Here is a 19,663-nt window from a genome sequence, read left to right as displayed (position 1 = left end):
TAAAGTATTGTATTATAACCGTATTTAACAAACCCACTGGGTTTCAAATGTCAACTCCTTTGCGTATACTTCAAATAAAACCTCATTAAGAAGTTTAACCCTGCAAAAGGCTATAACATAAACATGGCCTTATGTATGTCTAATTCCAATGGGGCGGTTGTCATTTTAATTACTTTAGCATAAAACCTACTCCGGTAAAACATTGAAATAATGCTATAATTATAGCCACTGATGTCTGTATTTTCTTAATGAATGAACATGTTGGCCATAAAGGGAGATCTCTCCTCTACTTTTTTATGATTGGACTTATACATACATATGTGTGTATATGTGAGAAATGTTTGATGAGACTCCATCGAGGAGTCTTTTTTGTTTTGGCAAAAGCGTCCAAAATTTGCAAAATGCCCAGCGTCAGTAGTAAAACATTTGACGTACACCACAACAAATGTTTGTTTGGTCGGTCGGTTGTGGTGAAGCGGTTTTTCTTAAACGGCTAATTAATAACATTAATTAAAAGTTAAACGCGAATTTATAAACGAAATAAAGTTGAATGTGAAGTAATTAAGATCAGTGATCTATTTTTTAATTTTTCAAGCAAAAAAAAAAAAACTGTGAAATGTAAGTTACAACGTTCACGTAAACCTAGTTGAAACGTGCTCACAATGTAAACAAAGTAAACTTAGGCCATGTTTATATTATAGCCTTTTGCAGGGTTAACCTTCTTAATGAGGATTTATTTGACTTATACGCCAGGGAATTGTCATTTGAAATCCAGTGGGTTTGTTAAATCCGGTTATATATAAACGTACTATTATAGCCCATTAATTCATAAGCCGGATTTAGCACATTATCAGGTTTTATTAGCTAAATCCAGCTAAAATGTATTTAGTGGATTTGTTTTAAATCTGGCATAAATCCTCGTATACAACTCTGTTTTTTTCAACATGTTGCTAGAAAATACAAAAAGTTCAAGCTGGCACAAGAAACAAAGTGAATTGCTACAGCAAAAATAATTTTAAATGTCAAAATTTGTAAATCCTCAACTGCATTTAATAAATCCGGTACAAATCTCATTGCAAAAGGTATATCTTTTTGGAGGATTTAAATTTCAATCAGCTGATTTTTGTTCACAGCACAATTACCAAGGTAGATGCATCAGCCCATCCGATCGAATTGGAAACGTCAGAAGAAGTTGTCGTAAATTGAACTCGTCTCAAAAAACATACGGCAAATTACAAATTTATTGTTTAATATTGAATATGTTAGCACATTATGCTACTAATGCTAAGTAATGAGCATCTTTCATCTCATCTTTGTATATCAAATCAAATTTATTTTTTTCGTATCCTTTACAAGTTTTGAAATTTTAAATTATTTTTGTAATATCAATTCACCGATGCATCTACCTTGTTTCAAAGACATAAATACAACTAAGACTAGACAAAATGCATTCAACAAAAAAATGTTTACGAAACTTTGTATAGAAACATTACCCTTAACAGGTTGCAGTTAATTCAAAATCGTAACCAAGGAGGAACATTTCATGTAATGGTATCAGAAACGAAATTTATGAATTCAAGGATCTATTCAAGAATAATTCTATGTCAATTGTATCGGTAAATTCGGTTAAATACGTAAAAATGTATAAAAGAAAAAAATGTTATTTCACCATATCGTGATATAACATTATTGCTATGTTTACATTTACGAAATCCACTTGATTTGATCTGTCAAATCCATAGGTTAAACGTCAATTGAAATCCAATGGATTTCAGATGAGATTTCATTTGACGTTTGAGCTATGGAATCATGGTTTAATAAGAAAGGTTAGCCAAAGCTTTATGTCAATTTAATTTTTTTCATTCGAGTATGCCTAAAACTTCAAAGCAATATAAACAAACTGTGTATGTGTGTGTGGTGTTTGAATAATATGCCAAACAATTTTAAAAACAATCGAATTCAATGACTTTTAATATTGTTTTTAGACCATTTGTATGGAAGAAATTGGTGAGATTTGCATTGAAACAATCAGTTTATCATATTCACAACTCGATTATGTGGAAAAAACTTAACTCTTCATTCATTTTTCGCGTTTTTTATAAAATGCTCAAAAATGCATTGTAAACAAACCGACTTGTTGCTTTTATTTTGAAGTTTTAGGAATTCAAGAAAAACAAGGGTTCTATACATTTTTTTCATTTAAATCTACCTCTTTACTTATACCATGTATGGAATTGACAGACGAAATCGAGTGGATTTCGTAAATGTAAACTTAGCATATGTTAAATTCAAAAGCCATTCACTGAAGAATGATAGCAAAAAAATGTCTTATCGTGTTGTATTTATGTCTTTGCTTGTTTCTTGTCCCAGCTTGCAACTTTTTGTATTTTCTAGCAACATGTTGCAAAAAACAGAGTTGTATACGAGGATTTTTGCCGGATTTAAAATAAATCCACCCAATACGAGGATTTATTTTTGTATGACAAATCTGGTAGATTTTGACCGGATTTAGCAAATAAAACCTGATAATGCACTAAAGGTGAGAACACAGTCAGCTCTTAGGTTAATTTTCCTGCTTAGCGTATTTCTTTACTAGGCCGCTTATTTCTTGGTATCACACATCGAAGCGTAAAATTCATGGGCGCTATAAACATAATTATTTTAATATATCCAATAAAATTCAATTTTTTAATATGAATTGTTCGTAAATAGTTATTACCGAACATAACAATTACAACCAAATTCTATTTTTCATATTGAACACGTGTTTATATTAAATTGAATGTCGAAACGAAATTTCAAAAATGAAGCCAGGCGAAGAATTCAAAAGTTCAAAAATTTTCAACTTTGTGGCCTGAAGCCTCGCTTCGTTGTAGTCTGTCCTATTGAAAAGAGTACAATTTCATTTTTGCGCTTTGAAGCGAGGCGGAAAAAATAAGCAACAAAAATCCATTGTGTTCTCGCCTTAAATCCGGCTAATGAAGTCATATCTAAATGACCTATAAGCTTTGTTCCATTACTTTTTAATTGTAAAAGTGGTAAAAGAGAAAACTGTCAGAATTGCTCTCTCGTGACCGGTTTTACCAGAAATGTAAGTCCCGCTCCACACTATAGCGATTTGCAAGAACTTTTTACTTGCCAAGTTATCGAACAGACCTATTCTCGCTGCAGACCTTAACTAGGCGTTTACACAAGACAGACTGTCTGCAAATACAACACTGATTTACTAACACATACATACATTTTTCGGCTGTCTCTCAGCTGTCCATAATTTTTTTTCACAGACAGTAGGGTTAACAAATTGTTGACGTTTTTGTAACAATGTGTGAAATAATTGCTTTGTTCCAGAACCTGCAAGAAGCTACTATTTTTTACTACGATAACATGTTTTCCTTTATGTTATCGGAAAAAATAGTAAGAATTAGTAGATTCTTGCAGTTCTGGAACAAACCAAATAATTGAAATGTGTTGAAAACAAAAGAACACGAACAAAAAGAAAATATGTGAACGGAAAACAAAAGGAAATCGACGATTTTCATTCATAAGTTTACAACTGTTTTTGCAGTTGTCTGGACGCCTACGTCACACAGGCAAGTTTTGTGGTTTTGACAATCAATAGGTGTGTACGATAACCCAATAATTTGTACAAATTCGTACAAATTTTTACTGAATGCTGTTCGATAACAAAATTATCCAGCAAAAGAGAGCGAGTTTGGAGAAATTTTTGAGAGTTTTGTGACTGAGAACTTGCAAATTTTTGCTGGGAAAATTTGTCCCGCAAAAACTTGCAAGTCTGATCAGCTGACTTTTAGTCACCTGTTCAATGTAAACAACTCGAAATGTTAACATTTTTGACCAAGAAAATTTCACAATTGCACATTTTTTTAGATTGTGGATAGGATTAAAGCATTAAATAAGTAAAATGCAATTTTAAAATGTATGTTTTTGTTCCGTTTGGTTTAAAATATCAAAAGAAACAAAATCAAATTTCATACATTTTCGGAAACAGCTGACTTTCTTGCGAGTTTTTGCAAAATGCTGTTCGATAACTTTCTGCAATTTTTCTTGCTTGAGAGAGTAAAATTCACTGAGAGAGGTTGCTGGAACTGACTGAGTAATTCTTGCTGGGAAAGTTATCGTACACACCTAATACATGTACTCAACTGTCCTGTCATGTGTAAACGCAGGGTAAAATAACGCAAGTGCCGTCCATTGAACATTGGTCTGTTCCTTTACTTTTAAAAATGGTAACAGTGGCAGAAAATGGTAAAAGTGGTAAACTGCTATCATATAAATTGTATGCTATCAAAAGTAAGGGAACACTTTACAGGTCAAAAATGGTAAGAAATGGTAACCTCAGGCACGTAAAGGAACAGAGCAAGGCGAATTTAACAAGGTGATCCAATAGTTGACGTTAGGTTGTAGTCTTCATTTGCTGTCAAAATTTTTTTGCGCGAAATATCCACAAAAGTTAGAAGAAAACGTTAAAATATTATTCGCCAAGCTTAAACAAAGATGTTGTACACAGATATTTTTTATAGAAGCGAAATATTTGTTATTTATTTTTGATTAAAAATATGTTTTGACAGCAAATGAAGACATAGGTTGCTATTATTTGGTCTGTTCCAGAACTGCAAGAATCACCTTCTTTCTTACACCATGGGAACAGAGCACATAGTCCCAATTTACATTAGGCGAGTTTACTTGCGGCAATTGTCAGTTTGATGGAGAGAGAGGTGAGGTATATGGTAACCCTTTGCCTCTCAATACCCTCTCTCACCCACAAACTGACAATTGCCGCAAGTAAACTCGCCTAATGTAAATTGGGACATATTAGTATAACATTAGGTGTGTCTTTTTGCTTACTAAAGCTCTGTTCCAGAACTAAAAAGTTTTTACAATTTTTACCACTTTTTCACATTTTGCGTTCCCGTACACAAAATTTTGTATGAAAATCGTTTACGACTTTTACCACTTTATAAAGTACGGGAACAGGCCATAAATGTTGCTGAGACAAATTTTTCAGCAACTTTTCCTTTATACATCTGTCAAAATTTGAAACATTTGTAAAAATTATTACAAATTATCGAGTACACGGACAGGCATATTAGGTGTGTCTTTTTTCAGCAACTTTTCCCTTATACAGCTGTCAAAATCTGCAACATTAGTAATAATTATTATTAAATAGGTTTGTCCTCGTACTTACTAAATGTTGCTGAAACAAAATTTTCAGCAATCTTTTCTTTATACAACTGTCAGTTTTAGAAACACTTGTAATAATTATTAGAAATTATCGAGTATGCAGACACACTTATTATCACGTAAAAACATACAGCTATTGACCAAGGCACATTGAATAAGGCATGGTGGAATAAGAAGGTGTTACATGAAATCATACCAAACGTCAAATTTGCTCACAATAATGCATTACTGTGAATTGCTTGTTTACATTATGTATGTGATTTTATTCACAATAATGCATTTTGACAACTGGTATGAAGATCAGCTGTTTTTGCCGCTGTACCTGTATTATTGTGCCATGGAATAAGGTAGCCGACTCACGCCAGCTGATTGAACATGAAATGTCAAAACAAATTGTTGTAATTGCGAAATGTAAACATACATCTTGTTCTGATTGGTCGAAGCAAATTCGCTGCAAATTTAAGAGCCAAGGCGAATTGATTTTCTTTACAAATGTTGACATATTATAGGTCTGTACGATAACCCAAAAGTTTGTACAAATTTGCACAAACTTTTACAAAATGCTGTTCGATAACAAACTTGTAAAGTAAAAGAGAGCTAATTTAGAGACAATAGTGAGAGAATTTTGGAGAGCTTTGGAGAGTTTTGTTTACAAGTTTTTGCAAGGAAAATTTTTCTTGTAAGAACTTGCAAGTTTGATCAGCTGATTTAAATTCGAATGTTTTGTGGCGGGCTTCTTGGCAAAAACATAAACAAACGTTTGCTTATTAAAATAAATAGAAATAAAAAGGGAAAAATTATTAAATAAATTATGGAAAACGATAATGTAAATAAAATAACTTATTTTGTAGTTTGTGGTGTCTACTTTTTTATTTTATTATTTATTTATATATTTAACATTTTCCGCCAACTTCTTCAAATCACCTGACTTCTTGCAAGTTTTTGCAAATTGCTGTTCGATAACAATCTGCACATTTTTAGCTTCGAGAGAGTAAAATTGGTGGAGAGACGGATCTGAGAACTTGCTGAGTACTTTTCACTTGCGAAGTTATCGTACAGACCTTATGTTACGGCAAAAGTTGCTTTGTTGTACCAATTCGCCGAATCGGCTATTGACGCTTCTGAAGCTTTACCCTCTGAAGTTGTCATCATATTGGGTAGCATCGCAATTGTGGTCTCTTCACTCATAGGTATGTGGAGGAAATGTCTCTTATAACCCTGATCAAATTTGCGACAACCACAGTCAATGTGGGTTTGTAATCCCTTAGTATGGCTAATAAAGTACCTCCAAAAGGTCTTCTTTAAATGAATGATTTCTAAACGTTATTCCATCAGTTAAAGAGAAATCTCTCCAAATTAATTAAAATTCTTTTTAAAAATTTCGTTTCAGACTCAAAGAAGAATCCCCAATCTATAACATCATGGAAACTACATTGGATAACCATTTCGAAAGTATACCTCTAAGTGGAGTAAAAACCGAAACGGCGCCACCGTTGCTACCAAAAAAGAATAACAATACAGTTATTGCAGCACCAGCTAGACCCAAAAGCCGTCATGCCAACAAAAACCTATCATGTTCGAAATTTTCAAAAGAACGTTTCTACGATTATTGTTCGAACACCTCGATACATGGAATTCGATATCTGGGCGAGCGGCGACCAACAATGGATCGTTTTATTTGGATTGCTATAATTTGTGTATCGTTCTTTTTTTGTATTGATTCAATAACGGAAATCTATGAGAAATGGACCGAGACACCGGTAATTGTGAGTTTTTCAGAGAGGTCTACAGATATCTGGAGTATACCATTTCCGGCAATAACCATTTGCTCGGAAAGTAAACATGGGGTAAAGGAGGGTAAGTGTTGAGGTAATTGTTTTCTTTTTGTGTTTTAGATCAGAGATGAACACGGCGAGAGCATGTGTATCGCACATTTTCGTAAAAGTGCGTACTCACCGTGTTCTTATCTGTTTTAGGTTTACAGCCGCTTATAACGCCGTTTACACTTACCCTGATTTAATAAACCCATTGGGTTTCAAATGTCAATTCAAATAATATCCTGCTTCTTTTGGGCCGAGGCCTACACATGCTTATCAGTCTGCAGTCTAGAATACATCCCATAATCTAAGCCTAGCCGTCTGGGGGTTTTCTCTCCGCTTCATTTCTGACATAATGAAAATAAAAAAAGAATGAAGGCCGATCCAAAATCAAACTAGGTTGCCCTTTTCTTATTTATTTATTTTTTATTGTTCTTTACTTTGTCAGTAGTCACACGGGCAAAGTTTTCGGGAACAGTTTACAACTTTTACTACTTTTGCCGGTTTTACCATTTTCCAAAGTAAAGTAACAGACCAAAAAATTGCAAAAAGTTGCAAAAGTTGTTAACTGCGCTCATATCAATTGTATGCTTATACTATGTTTAAATTTACGAAATCCACTCGATTTTAACTGTCAATTCTATTGCTCAAACGTCAAATGAAATCCAATCGATTTCAGATGAGTTTTCATTTGACGTATACACAAAGGAATTGACAGATGAAATCGAGTGGATTTCGTAAATGTAAGCCAAGCATTACATCAAGTAAAGGAACACTTTTCGATTAAAAAGTGATAGACCTTGAAGATTCTTGCACGTAAATGAACAGAGCTTATGTTAGAAATGAAGCGGAACAAGAAAATCAGCCGTCTAGAGGCTTCTTATGGATCGAGGCGTTTGCTCTAACATACCACATGTGGCAATGGAAAATCTTAACTCCCTTTATAAATCTTTTCACACATAAAAATCATTTTCTTTTTTCTCTTTCACTCAGGTATGACCTACAAGGAACGCTTCGACGATTTCTGCAATGAACGTAAATCATTTCCACCAAATATAACGGAAGAAATTGAAGAATTTCTAACCCTTTTACATGTCTGCGTTAGTAATCCCTACGAATATGAGGGGAAACCATCTCTTGATTATCCACCATTTGACTACATTTCGGTATTGGAAAAAATGTTACCAGCCTTTAATGATAATATTCTGGAATGTAAATGGTTGGGAAACACCACCGACGACACCGATTGTATACGTTATTTTCGTAAAACCTATACTGAAGAAGGCCTTTGCTTTACATTTAATGGTCTAAATGCCAGCGATTTGTATCGTGAGGACACCGTACAATATCAAGATATTGAAATAGAGAATACCCACAATGACAGTTATTTTCTAAGACGAAAGCTGTCATGGTCCCTAGAAGAGGGTTATGCCCCAGACACAGATCTGCACAACTCATATCCGGCCAGAGTTTTAAATAGCGGCATTAAAGCTGGCATATCAGCCGTACTAACGAATTACAAAGGCGACATTGACTATGGTTGTCGCGTATTTGATCAGGGTTATAAACTAGTGATACATTCACCCAATGATGTGCCACAGGTGTCGAGACATTTCCTCCACATACCCATGAGTGAAGCCACGACAATAGCGGTGCTACCAAATATGATGACAACTTCAGAGGGTATAGCAAAATACAGGCCCGAGAAGCGTCAATGTTATATGGCCAATGAACGGCTATTGCGCTACTTTAAGGTCTACAGCGAGAAAAACTGTGAACTGGAATGTTTGACGAATTTCACGCTCCAACTATGTGGTTGTGTTAAATTCTCAATGCCTCGCACAAGAGATATGCCGGTGTGTCGGGAAAATGATATTTCCTGCTATGATGAAGCTGAAGAGAAGCTAATGCTCCAACAGTTCACGGAGAACATTGACAATTGTAATTGCCTACCGGCCTGTACTTCGTTGGATTATAATGTGGAAATATCACAGAGTCATTTTGATGTTGAGAGAACCCTAAATGCCATGAATAAAGGAGTTGATGACGAACTGGAGGAAGTTGCTAAAGAGGAATGGGAATATGGCTCGTTTAGCATCTATTTTAAAGATAATGAATTTATTACCACCAAACGTTCGGAATTGTATGGCCTCTATGATTTTATTGCCAATTGTGGTGGTGTTATGGGTCTATTTATGGGTTTTTCGTTGCTCAGTGTAATTGAGATTTTTTATCACATCACGTTGCGTCTATGGGCACAGTTATCGAAGATGAATTAATCAGACAACGCTGGATGGGGTGAAAATAAAATTTATTCAGTAACAACAGCCAATGACATTGGTGTAAATACAACCCTGTAAATGATTACTGACTTCCCAATAGAGCTAAAGATTCAAATGTAACAAAGAATGAAGAGATGATGAAATAAAATTAGACGTCACTCAAGTGAAAGTCATAAAAGCCTAACAATTTATGATTATTTTTTTATTTTGTCAATGTAGAAGGCTAGTCCTAGATTTAAGAAGATTTATATGTAGTCGCTAGATTCCCGTGTGGGTTTACTTTAATGCAGGATCCTATATGTTTATACGCCTAGCCTTAATGATGCCAAGTTTGTTCTTAAAGTTTTCATGTGGTTGTTTTAACGCGACACTCAACGAACCGATTGTATTTGGCCCCTTAAGACTATGTTTACATTTACGAAATCCACTCGATTTCATCTGTCAATTCCTTTGAGTATACGTCAAATGAAAACTCATCTGAAATCGATTGGATTTCACTTGACGTTTGAGCAATGTAAACATAGTCTAAGACTATGTTTACATTTACGAAATCCACTCGATTTCAACTGTCAATTCCTTTGAGTATACGTCAAATGAAAACTCATCTGAAATCGATTGGATTTCACTTGAAGTTTGAGCAATGGAATTGACAGTTGAAATCGAGTGGATTTCGTAAATGTAAACATAGTATAATACCCCTCAGTAATGTTGGCGACATTTCCTGAGTATTTCAGCCTTGTAAAACTTCTCTACAAGTGGTGTCTTAGTACACGCCGTTCGGACTCGGCAATAAATAGTAGGTCCCATATCATTGAGCTAATATGAATCGGGGTGCACTCATTGATATGAGAGAAGTCTCCCTAGACCCATCTGGGATGTTTGTGGAACAATTATTATATTATTATTATTATAAACATAGTATAATTATCGTCATTTCTGGCAAAAAGAATAAAGAATAGCCAAGCCACATTCGAACTAGGTTGCCCTTTTCCTTTAAGTCCTGTATCAGAAATAACGGCCTGGGTACATGGTAGAACAAATATAAGGTAAAGTAAATACTACAACAAATACAACTCGAACAACAACCACAAAGGCATTTGTTTTTGTTTGTAAAGTTAGTCCCAATTTACATTAGGCGAGTTTACTTGCGGCAATTTTTCTCGTTCCCTTTTAAATTTGCCTCTTGCATTTATACAAAGCAATTCTGTTCCGACAAGTTTTGTTTTCAAAGCAATGAAAATAATGTCAAATACGAAAAATATAAAAGGAATTGCCTGAAAATTGCCGGTACGAAAATTTTTTTTCCATTTCCATTCCCCTTACGTGTCTCTCCTACAAACAGAGACTTGCCGCAAGTAAACTCGCCTAATGTAAATTGGGACTTACTGCCAGTTGTATTTGTAAACAAAACAAGGAAATATCTATAAATTATTGGAATTAAAAAAAACGTTAATGAAAATTCGTTACATTTTCAATTTTTATGTTTCCACATCATTCCACTAAATGCATAAATTCTCGCAGAAAGTAGAATTCTTGCAGAAAAGTTTGGGGTCGCTGGAAATTCACAGAAAAAGGAGAAGCTGTTTCAATGTTTTGTTTTAGAAATCAAAGAAGCACATGTTTATTAGGGCTTTATTTTTTTAAATTTTAACAAAATACCTCACATATTAACAAACGTTGTATCGCCTCTACAAGTTCGTTCGAACTTGGAGGAGGTTACATATCATTGATATAAACAAGTCTTTCTGGGAAATGGTTTTTTCCGAATGATATATTTTTTTCTCAAAAAATATATGTCCCTAATGTACATCGAAATAGAAATAAATGTATAAAATGTCATATAAAATTTGACACTAACGTTACAACCCAGTTCAGTCAGATGTGTATTGCTGCTACCTTTTCTTATTCTACCATGGCCTGGGTACATAAGCTGCTTCGCCTGGTTCAGGGACGTAGCCAGGATTTCATTTCGCGGAGGGCCCATCGGACCAACATTTTGGAAATTTGTTATTTAACAATGTTGTAAAACATGTTGTAGACAGTGTTATATGGTTTCCACGAGATCCAGTTGAAATAAAAATTCTTGCGACAAAAATAAAATAAAAATCCTTGCTTTCCTGCTTTATTTCTGACATAAGGTCTGTACGATAACTTCGCAAGTAAAAAGTGCTTGCAAGTACTCAGCAAGTTCTCAGTAACTTCTCTCCACTAATTTTACTCTCTCGAAGCTAAAAATTTACAGAATGTTATCAAACAACAATTTGCAAAAACTTGCGAGAAGTCAGCTGATTTGACAAACAAGAAGTTTGGCGGATAAGATTTAATTTAATAATCGAAGGTTGTTTACGAAAATTATTTGATTATCCATTGCTACAAAAATAATTATCTTTCCATATCATAAATTAAAGGCTAGCCGTCCACTTACTTAGTGTTCCTCCTACTCCATGGATGCGCCGTTTTTTGCTGGGATTTGATGCCTTAGAAATAAAACAGTCATCACAAACTACAAAATAAATTATTTTACAAAATAAGTCGTTTTCCATAATTTATATAGTTATATCTTCTCTTTTTTATCTTGTAATTATTTTAATAACCAAATGTTTGTTTATGTTTTTGCCAAGAATTGCAATGTCCGCCACAAAACATTCGAATTTAGATCAGCTGATCAAACTTGCAAATTCTTACAAGGAAAACTTTGCTTGCAAAAACTTGTAAGTTCTCAGTAACAAAAGTCTCTCACCATTCTCTCCAAATTCGCTCTCTTTTACTTTACAAGTTTGTTATCGAACAGCATTTTGTAAAAGTTTTTACAAAATTTATATAAACTTTTGGGTTATCGTACAGACTTATTGTATGGAAATGACTACATAATGCCTTGTTCATACTAAGGCTAATTCGCTCTCTATTCGTTGTTCGAACCCAAATTACGATGTAATTACTTCATTTTCCATACAAAATTTAGAGAACGAAGAACGATTTTTGTACATTATTCAATTCAGATTACTCTCAGAACGACGATAAAATATGTCCCATCTCTAACAAATGAGAGAATTTGTCGAAATAAATTAGTTATGACAGGAAAAATACAAAATTTAAAAATTTATTAAAAACCCAAACATTTTTAGAAAAACTGCAAAACGTGAATGAAAAGTAAGCGGCTTAACGACTAGTACACATTCAAATCATAACAAATTTTGTATTCTCTTTCATTGCAGTTGCATTTCTTGTCCATCGTTTCAAATTCGCGTACAAATTTAGAAACAAAAATCAAGTGCCAGCCAGAAAGTCTGTATACCAAAAAGTTATTTTGGCAGGAGTCTCTCTCGTTAATTTTGAAAATAGAAAAATAAAAAATGTTCTGAAAACACTAAAATTCTGAGATAAAATAGAAAACATTAATGAAAATAATAATAATAATAATTAAATATATATCCGAAAGAAGGGCAAATATATTTTCAATTCATATCCATTAATTTTACTCGTTTTCTTTCTTTCTTTAAAATCAGTAAATAAAAAGTATGAAAATATGAATCATGTTGCTATAAATTATGTACTATGTCGTATGAAAGGGTTAATTCGTGTACTTAATTATGAGAGCGAACAACGTGATTAAAATGCTAGTATGAACATGGCATAAATCGACTGGATTTGCTAAATCCAGCATAAGTCCAATTTACATATGCATATTAAATGATTTCGTTTTACGAAATCCATGGTAGAACAAATACAAGGTAAAGTTAATACTACAACAAATACAACTCGAACAACAACCACAAAGGAATTTGTTTTTGTTTGTAAACCTTAGTGTCAACGTAAATGTAAACAAAACAAGGAAATGTCTATAAATTATTGGAATTTAAAAAACTATTAATTTTTCACATTTGATTGAATATTTTGGAAAACATGAATGAAAACTCGTTAGATTTTCAATTTGAATGTTTCCATATCATTCCACTAAATGCATAATTTCTCGCAGAAAGTAGAATACTTGCAAAAATGTTTCGGGTCGCTGGTAATTCATTGAAAAAAGAGAAGCTGTTTCAATCATTTGCATTTGAAAACAAAAAAGCACAAGTTTAACAAAATACCACACATATTAACAAATATTGTACCGCCTCTATAAGCGGTGTTTTAGTGTGCGGCATGTCGTTCGGACCTGGAGGAGGTTACATGTCAATGATTTGAAGCCGCCTTTATGGGAAATAGTTTTTTTTCTGATGAATAAATTTGTTCTTCAAAAATATATATCCCTAATATACATCGAACATAGAAATAAATACATAAAATGTCGAATGGAATTTGACACTAACACTACAACCCAGTTCAGTCAGCTGGGTATTGCTGTTACCTTTTCTTGTTCTACCATGTACGAAATCCTAGAATCAAATGAAGTGTATTTACATCTGTTTTTTTGCGTCATTTGCTTACGCACACAATCGCACAGACACACTTATACAATACCCCAACAACCCGCACACAATATATTTATTTAGAAAAATGGGAATTTCACAACACAAATGTGTATCAAATAACTTAAATTAATTCTAAAAACAAAAAAAAACATAATTTTTGCAAGTTTTTTAAACATTTATTGTCACTTTTGTCATCGTTTGAGTATTTTTGTTTTTCTGCAACAAACACAAACAAACAAAGACATCATAAAACAGTTGCATTTTTTGGTAGTTTATGACGAAAAAGCAGGGTTGCGTATAAAAGTATGGTGTTTTCGTGCGTTGTTTAGAATAAATGACGTAGCTATCGTCATTTATTTTTGTATGGTAAATGACGCAAAATGTTGCCTGTTTTAGCAAATAAATGACGAAACAGCTCTAAATGACGAAAAAGTTGCTAATGTAAATTGGACAATAGACTAAATGTTCTGTAATGCTTGGTTTACATTTACGAAATCCACTCGATTTCAACTGTCAATTCCTTTGCGTATACGTCAAATGAAAACTCATCCGAAATCCATTGGATTTCATTTGACGTTTAAGCAATGGAATTGACAGTTGAAATCGAGAGGATTTCGTAAATGTAAACCAAGCATAAGCCAGAAAGACAACCGCCTGGGGGTGTCGAAAACTATTAGGCCTGTTCGACAACTTCGCAAGTAAAAAGTATTTGCAAGTTCTTGCAACTACTTGCAAGTACTTCTCATTTCTCTTTTACTGAACAAGTTTGTTATCGAACAGCATTTTGTAAAAGTTTGTACAAACTTTTGAGTTATCGTACAGACCTAATGTTTCCATTTATACCCTGGCACAATTACCAAGGTAGCATCGGCGAATTGATACAACAAAACAACTTTTATTTTTGTAATTTAAAACGTTGAAATTTGTAAACAAGGAGAAAAACAAAACAATTCGCCTTGGTATATGAACTTCGCGGCAAATTTATTTAACCAATCAACACGCAGAATGATTGAATTGATTTGATTGTTTTTGACGCATCTACCTAGGCAAGGCAGCTTATATAGCTAGGCCTTAAGACTTTTGGGACCTTCGGAGCTTTTATTAAAACCCATCGTTCAAGTGGTAAATTGATAAACTGTCTAATAATAAGTCCTTGGTCACACTAGAGGGTTTCATTGAAATCAAGGGTTACTAGGTTGAGTTCCATATTAGAGTAATATGAGCTGTGTTCCTTTACTTACCTGAGGTTACCATTTGTTACCATTTTTAACCTGTAGTGCGATTCTCTAACATATTTTTAAAGCTACCGACAAAAATCGGTAAAATTAAAACGAAAAATTTGGAATGAAAAGTTTAAATAAAAGTTGACAACACTGTTGCTATCGGTAGAACTTTACGACTGCTTTTTATTCGTCGCTAACTTACCGAAAAACATCGGTAATTACCGAAATTATAAGCATTTTAATTTTACCGACAATTGTCGGTAACTCAAAAAATGTGTTAGAGAATCGCACTACTGAAAAGCGTTCCTTAACCCCAAAAAGTGGTAAAGCTGGCAGCAATTTTTAAGAGAGAGAGAGAGAGCGCATATGCCTTTCTCTTCTACCACAGGCTACCAGACAAATTTCTGCAGGTAAAAAATGGCAGAACTGATTTTTCGACTTTTGTTTGACGATTATTTTACAATGAAGAAAAAATTGGACAAAAAACAGAAGAAAAAGCCGAACGCTGGCAAAACTAAATTAAAAACTGTCAAATAAATGACGAAAATTGATTTGTTATGTTTCTTTTTGATATTGCTACCAGATCTACCATTTTTCCGTTCCTTTACTTTTCTGGTAAAATTGTTCATGAGAAAGCAATTTCGAGCAATTTTGACACTTTTCTCTTTTACCACTCTAACCATTAAAAAAGTAAAGGAACAAATGGTAGTAAAAATTGTAAACTGCTCCCATATGAATTGTATTGTGTCTGAAGTAAAGGAACGCTTTTTGAGTAAAAAGTGGTAAAAATTGAAGATTCTTGCACGTAAAGGAACAGACCAAAAGCTTTGATGAAGTTGCTGTAGTGGGGAACTCGATTTAAGAACACCTAAAAATTTCAATGAAACCACTCTAGTGTGACCTTCGACTAACGAAACACTTGCTTAACCCTGCGTTTACAAATGCCAGTATTGGCAAGACAATAGCAAAAATACACACCTTTTTCACAAATACATTTATAAATTTTTGAATATGTATAGAGAAAAGTATGAATGTATTGGTGAAAATGGTTTGTAAGAATACGTTTATATATGACTGGATTTAATAAACTCACTGGGTTTCAAATGTCATTTCCTTTGCGTATACATCAAATAAATCCTCATAAAGAAGGTTAACCCTGCAAAGAGCTCTAATATAAACAGCCTTTATCTTTGCTATTGTTTTGCCAATACTGTAAATTGCGTTTAAAAGGAAACATCTTAAGCCGCATTTACACATAGCTGGTTTTATAAAACATTTCTTATGGGCCAAATACATATGGTCCGTTGTGTTACGCGTTGAAAACTACAAACACATGAAAAATGTGTAAGTGATGCCAAGTTTGTTCTTGAAGTTTTCATGTAGTTGTAGTAACGTGACGCTCAACGGACCGTATGTATTTGGCCCCTAAAGCTGAAAACACATCCAACGTTTGGGTAAAGTTTCTGTCGTTTTGGCCGTTTTTACACTGTTCGGCATGATATCAAAAAATTCAAATTCATTTGAAATATATGCGGGCAAACATATCAACGCTGGACTTTGGTGTAGTCGTCGCCCTGTTGTTGTTGTTTTCTTTCAACGCCCAACACAAAACTTTACCCAAACGTTGTAACTTAAGGCGGCCATCAGACCATCTGCTTTTTTACATGTATGTTGTCACTTTGGATATACTAATATACAGAACAGCTGATGTCATACATGCGAAAAAGCAGATGGTCTGATGGCGGCCTAAGTTGTAACCATGGTGGAATAAGAAGGTGTTACATCAAATCATGTCAAACGTCAAATTTGCTCACAATAATGCATTGCTGTGATTTGCTTGTTTACATTTTGTATGTGATTTTATTCACAATAACGCATTTTGACAAATGGTATGAAGATCAGCTGTTTTTGGCGCTACACCTTATTATTCCACCATGGTTGTAACTTCCAAAATAAATGACTAATGGGTACTTTACACGATATGTATTTTACATATGGGTTGTCACTTTTTATATACAAAATGTATACGCAAAGTGACAACCCATATGTAAAATACATATCGTGTAAAGTACCCATAACCCCCCTGTTTTTGTAACTCAAATTTTCCGATTCGTTCGTGTTTGTCACACACAAAAACACATTTTGGTTTTTGTATCCAATGCTGTTTGTATGTGTGTGAAAACCAAAAGAAACTTTTTATTTCCTTCGTATATTTGGTTTTCATAGCAAAAAAATACAAACGAAAACGTCTGAAAAAGACGATAGATAGAGACCCAATGTTTTGAGCTGAAATTTTGTTCAGAATTTCGCTGAAAACTCATGCATATGATGGGAAATTGATTTAGCGAAATTTTAAGATACTCATATACCTAAAAATCATCCATACAGGCCAAATATCACAATTTTTCCAAAATGTATTTTAACATTCTTTGAAAATTGTTTTCCACATTTTTGTGTATATTGAATATTTTTTGGGATTGCCACAAGGAACATATTTTTCAAAGAGAACAATTCAAAAAAAATTTAAAAATTAACATAATGGAAACTCTGATATAATCAAACGAATGCTTTTCAATTTTTTAACAGGCCCATACCTATATACGTCCGTATACGCCGTATGTATGTATGTAACAGCTATACCTAATTTAAGTCGTGACGTACAAAAAATATTCACCTACCTACCACAACAACCCTCTCTGGGCGTCCGTATTACCCAAATACGTTGAATCCGAAATCCCATTTAAAACACGAAAACCGCGACAGAAACTTTATAAAATGTTTTCATTCTTAAAACAAACATTTTTCCTTTGCAATAAATTGTATTTCATGATTTGTTGGGCTTTTGCTTTCAAAAACAAAACACACACATACATACATACAATAACATATCGTACGTTCTGTCAAAGTTGAAAAAAAAGTATACGCTCGACGTATTTCGGTAGTTCTAATAAGAATACATGTGTTCTACTTTTTTCACCACACACGCCCTGGGAATACGGTCGTATTTAGGCATAGGTCTAAAATACGTATGTGGTTGAACAAATTCAACTATGACAGAACGTTCTGTATGCATGTATGTGTGTGTTTTGTATTTTGAAAACAAAAGCCCAACAAAACCTGAAATCCAATTAATTGCAAAGGAAAGTTATTTATTTTACAAATGAAAACATTTAAATAAGTTTTGATCGCGGATTAGGTGTTTTAAACGTGATTTTGTACTCAACGTATTTGGGTAATACGGACGCTCAGAGAGCGTTGTTGTGGTAGAAAGGTGAAATATTTGTGTACTTCCCGTCGTTATTTAGGTTTAGCAGTAAACGTTTGAGTAAAAACGGATTCGTTTGAGTACGAACGATAAGTTTGAAAGATATTTTTTTTGTTTACAAAGTCGATGGTCAGACTAGCAAGGTTTCTTGAAACCAATTTCGGTAAAGTTTCTTTTCAAGTTTCGTTAGTGTCCACACTCGTTAACGTGAAATTTAAGATTTTTGCGTGTCCTCTTTATTTTACCATTCGCGTTTGTTGTGTTTCTCATACCAATAAAAGCAAAAAAAGACATAAATAAGCCAAAAAAAACAACATAAAATAATTAACATTAATAATTAAATTAATATTAATAGTTAAATTTTCACTATTTCATTAATTAAATGTTTTTATTAAATCTTTTTATGTTTGTTTTGTTGTTAACGTTTGCTTGAGAAAATAAAAATGAAAGAAAATGGAAGAAATAATCTTGCAACGAAAAACAAGAAGAGGCAACATAACAAACACAGAAAACCATGTACATGGGTTTCACTACTTCATATCCCTCGCCTATAAACTTGACGTCGCCATGTTGAAATCGTGCTAGTCTGACCATCGACAAAAACAGGCTGTAAGTCGAAGGTCACACTAGAGTGGTTTCATTGAAACTTTTAGATATTTATAGATCGAGTTCCCCACTACAGCAACTTTATGATATCACTCTACTGTGAAACTCGACCTAGGAACCCTTGTTTTCATGAAATTGTTTCAATGAAACTCTCTAGTGTGACCTTCGACTAAGACTATATTTACATTAGGCAATTTTCCTTGCGGCAATTGTCAGTTTGTAGGTGAGAGAGGGTGTTGTGTGGCAAAGGGTTAACATATGCCTCACCTCTCTCTCCATGAAACTGACAATTGCCGCAAGGAAAATTAAGTCTGTCTGGTTACTTTTCCAGCAAGAACTTTCTCAGAGAGTAAAGGCCGCTGCACATACGGCGCGTTGAGCGTTGCGTTACAACAACCACATGAAAAGTTCAAGAACAAACTTGGCATCACTTACACATTTTTTATGTGGTTGTTGTTTTCATCGCGCAACGCGTCACTCAACGGACCGTATGTATTTGGCCCATAAGGAGTTTTTATTCTCTTTTGCAAGAAAATTGTAAAAAGTAAACAGACACCTTCCCAGCAAAAACCAGCAAGCAATCAGCTGGCTTGCCAAAACAGAACAATTTATCCGCCAATGAAGGAACCAAAGGAAGCAAAAATGTTGCGTTTTATTAAAAATAAAAAAGAAAATGACCCAAAAATGGATTTTTTCCACTTTGCAACTTTGTTCTACAAAAAAAATAATACAATTAGACTTGCTGTTTCCGCAATAAAATTGTTTTTAATTTTCACAAACATAAATCGACGAAAAATTAAAAACAGATGATTGACTGTTTTCAGGAAGAAGAAGAGTTGCTGGAAGAAATTTGTCC

General features: G+C 33.8%; 1 protein-coding gene across 2 annotated transcripts; it reads left to right on the top strand.

Annotated features, from left to right (window-relative positions):
• Window positions 1-416: 416 nt before the first annotated feature.
• LOC141390565 (pickpocket protein 28-like) lies at window positions 417-9,488 on the top strand. 2 transcript variants are annotated; one of them, XM_073963516.1, is made up of 3 exons: window positions 417-618; window positions 6,593-7,059; window positions 8,013-9,488. In XM_073963516.1, the coding sequence occupies exons 2-3, from the start codon at window positions 6,624-6,626 to the stop codon at window positions 9,296-9,298; spliced, it is 1,722 nt and encodes a 573-aa protein (XP_073819617.1). In that variant the 5' UTR covers window positions 417-618; window positions 6,593-6,623; the 3' UTR covers window positions 9,299-9,488. The 2 variants fall into 2 exon arrangements, with proteins under 2 accessions (XP_073819617.1, XP_073819616.1); XM_073963515.1 differs by lacking the exon at window positions 417-618 and adding an exon at window positions 6,347-6,392.
• Window positions 9,489-19,663: the final 10,175 nt, after the last annotated feature.

Source organism: Musca autumnalis, unplaced genomic scaffold (genome assembly GCF_047663935.1).
Source record: "Musca autumnalis isolate F117 unplaced genomic scaffold, ASM4766393v1 scaffold_1, whole genome shotgun sequence".
Taxonomy (NCBI): domain Eukaryota; kingdom Metazoa; phylum Arthropoda; class Insecta; order Diptera; family Muscidae; genus Musca; species Musca autumnalis.
Note: the sequence above shows the minus strand (reverse complement) of the source record. Positions and strands in the feature narration are given on the sequence as shown.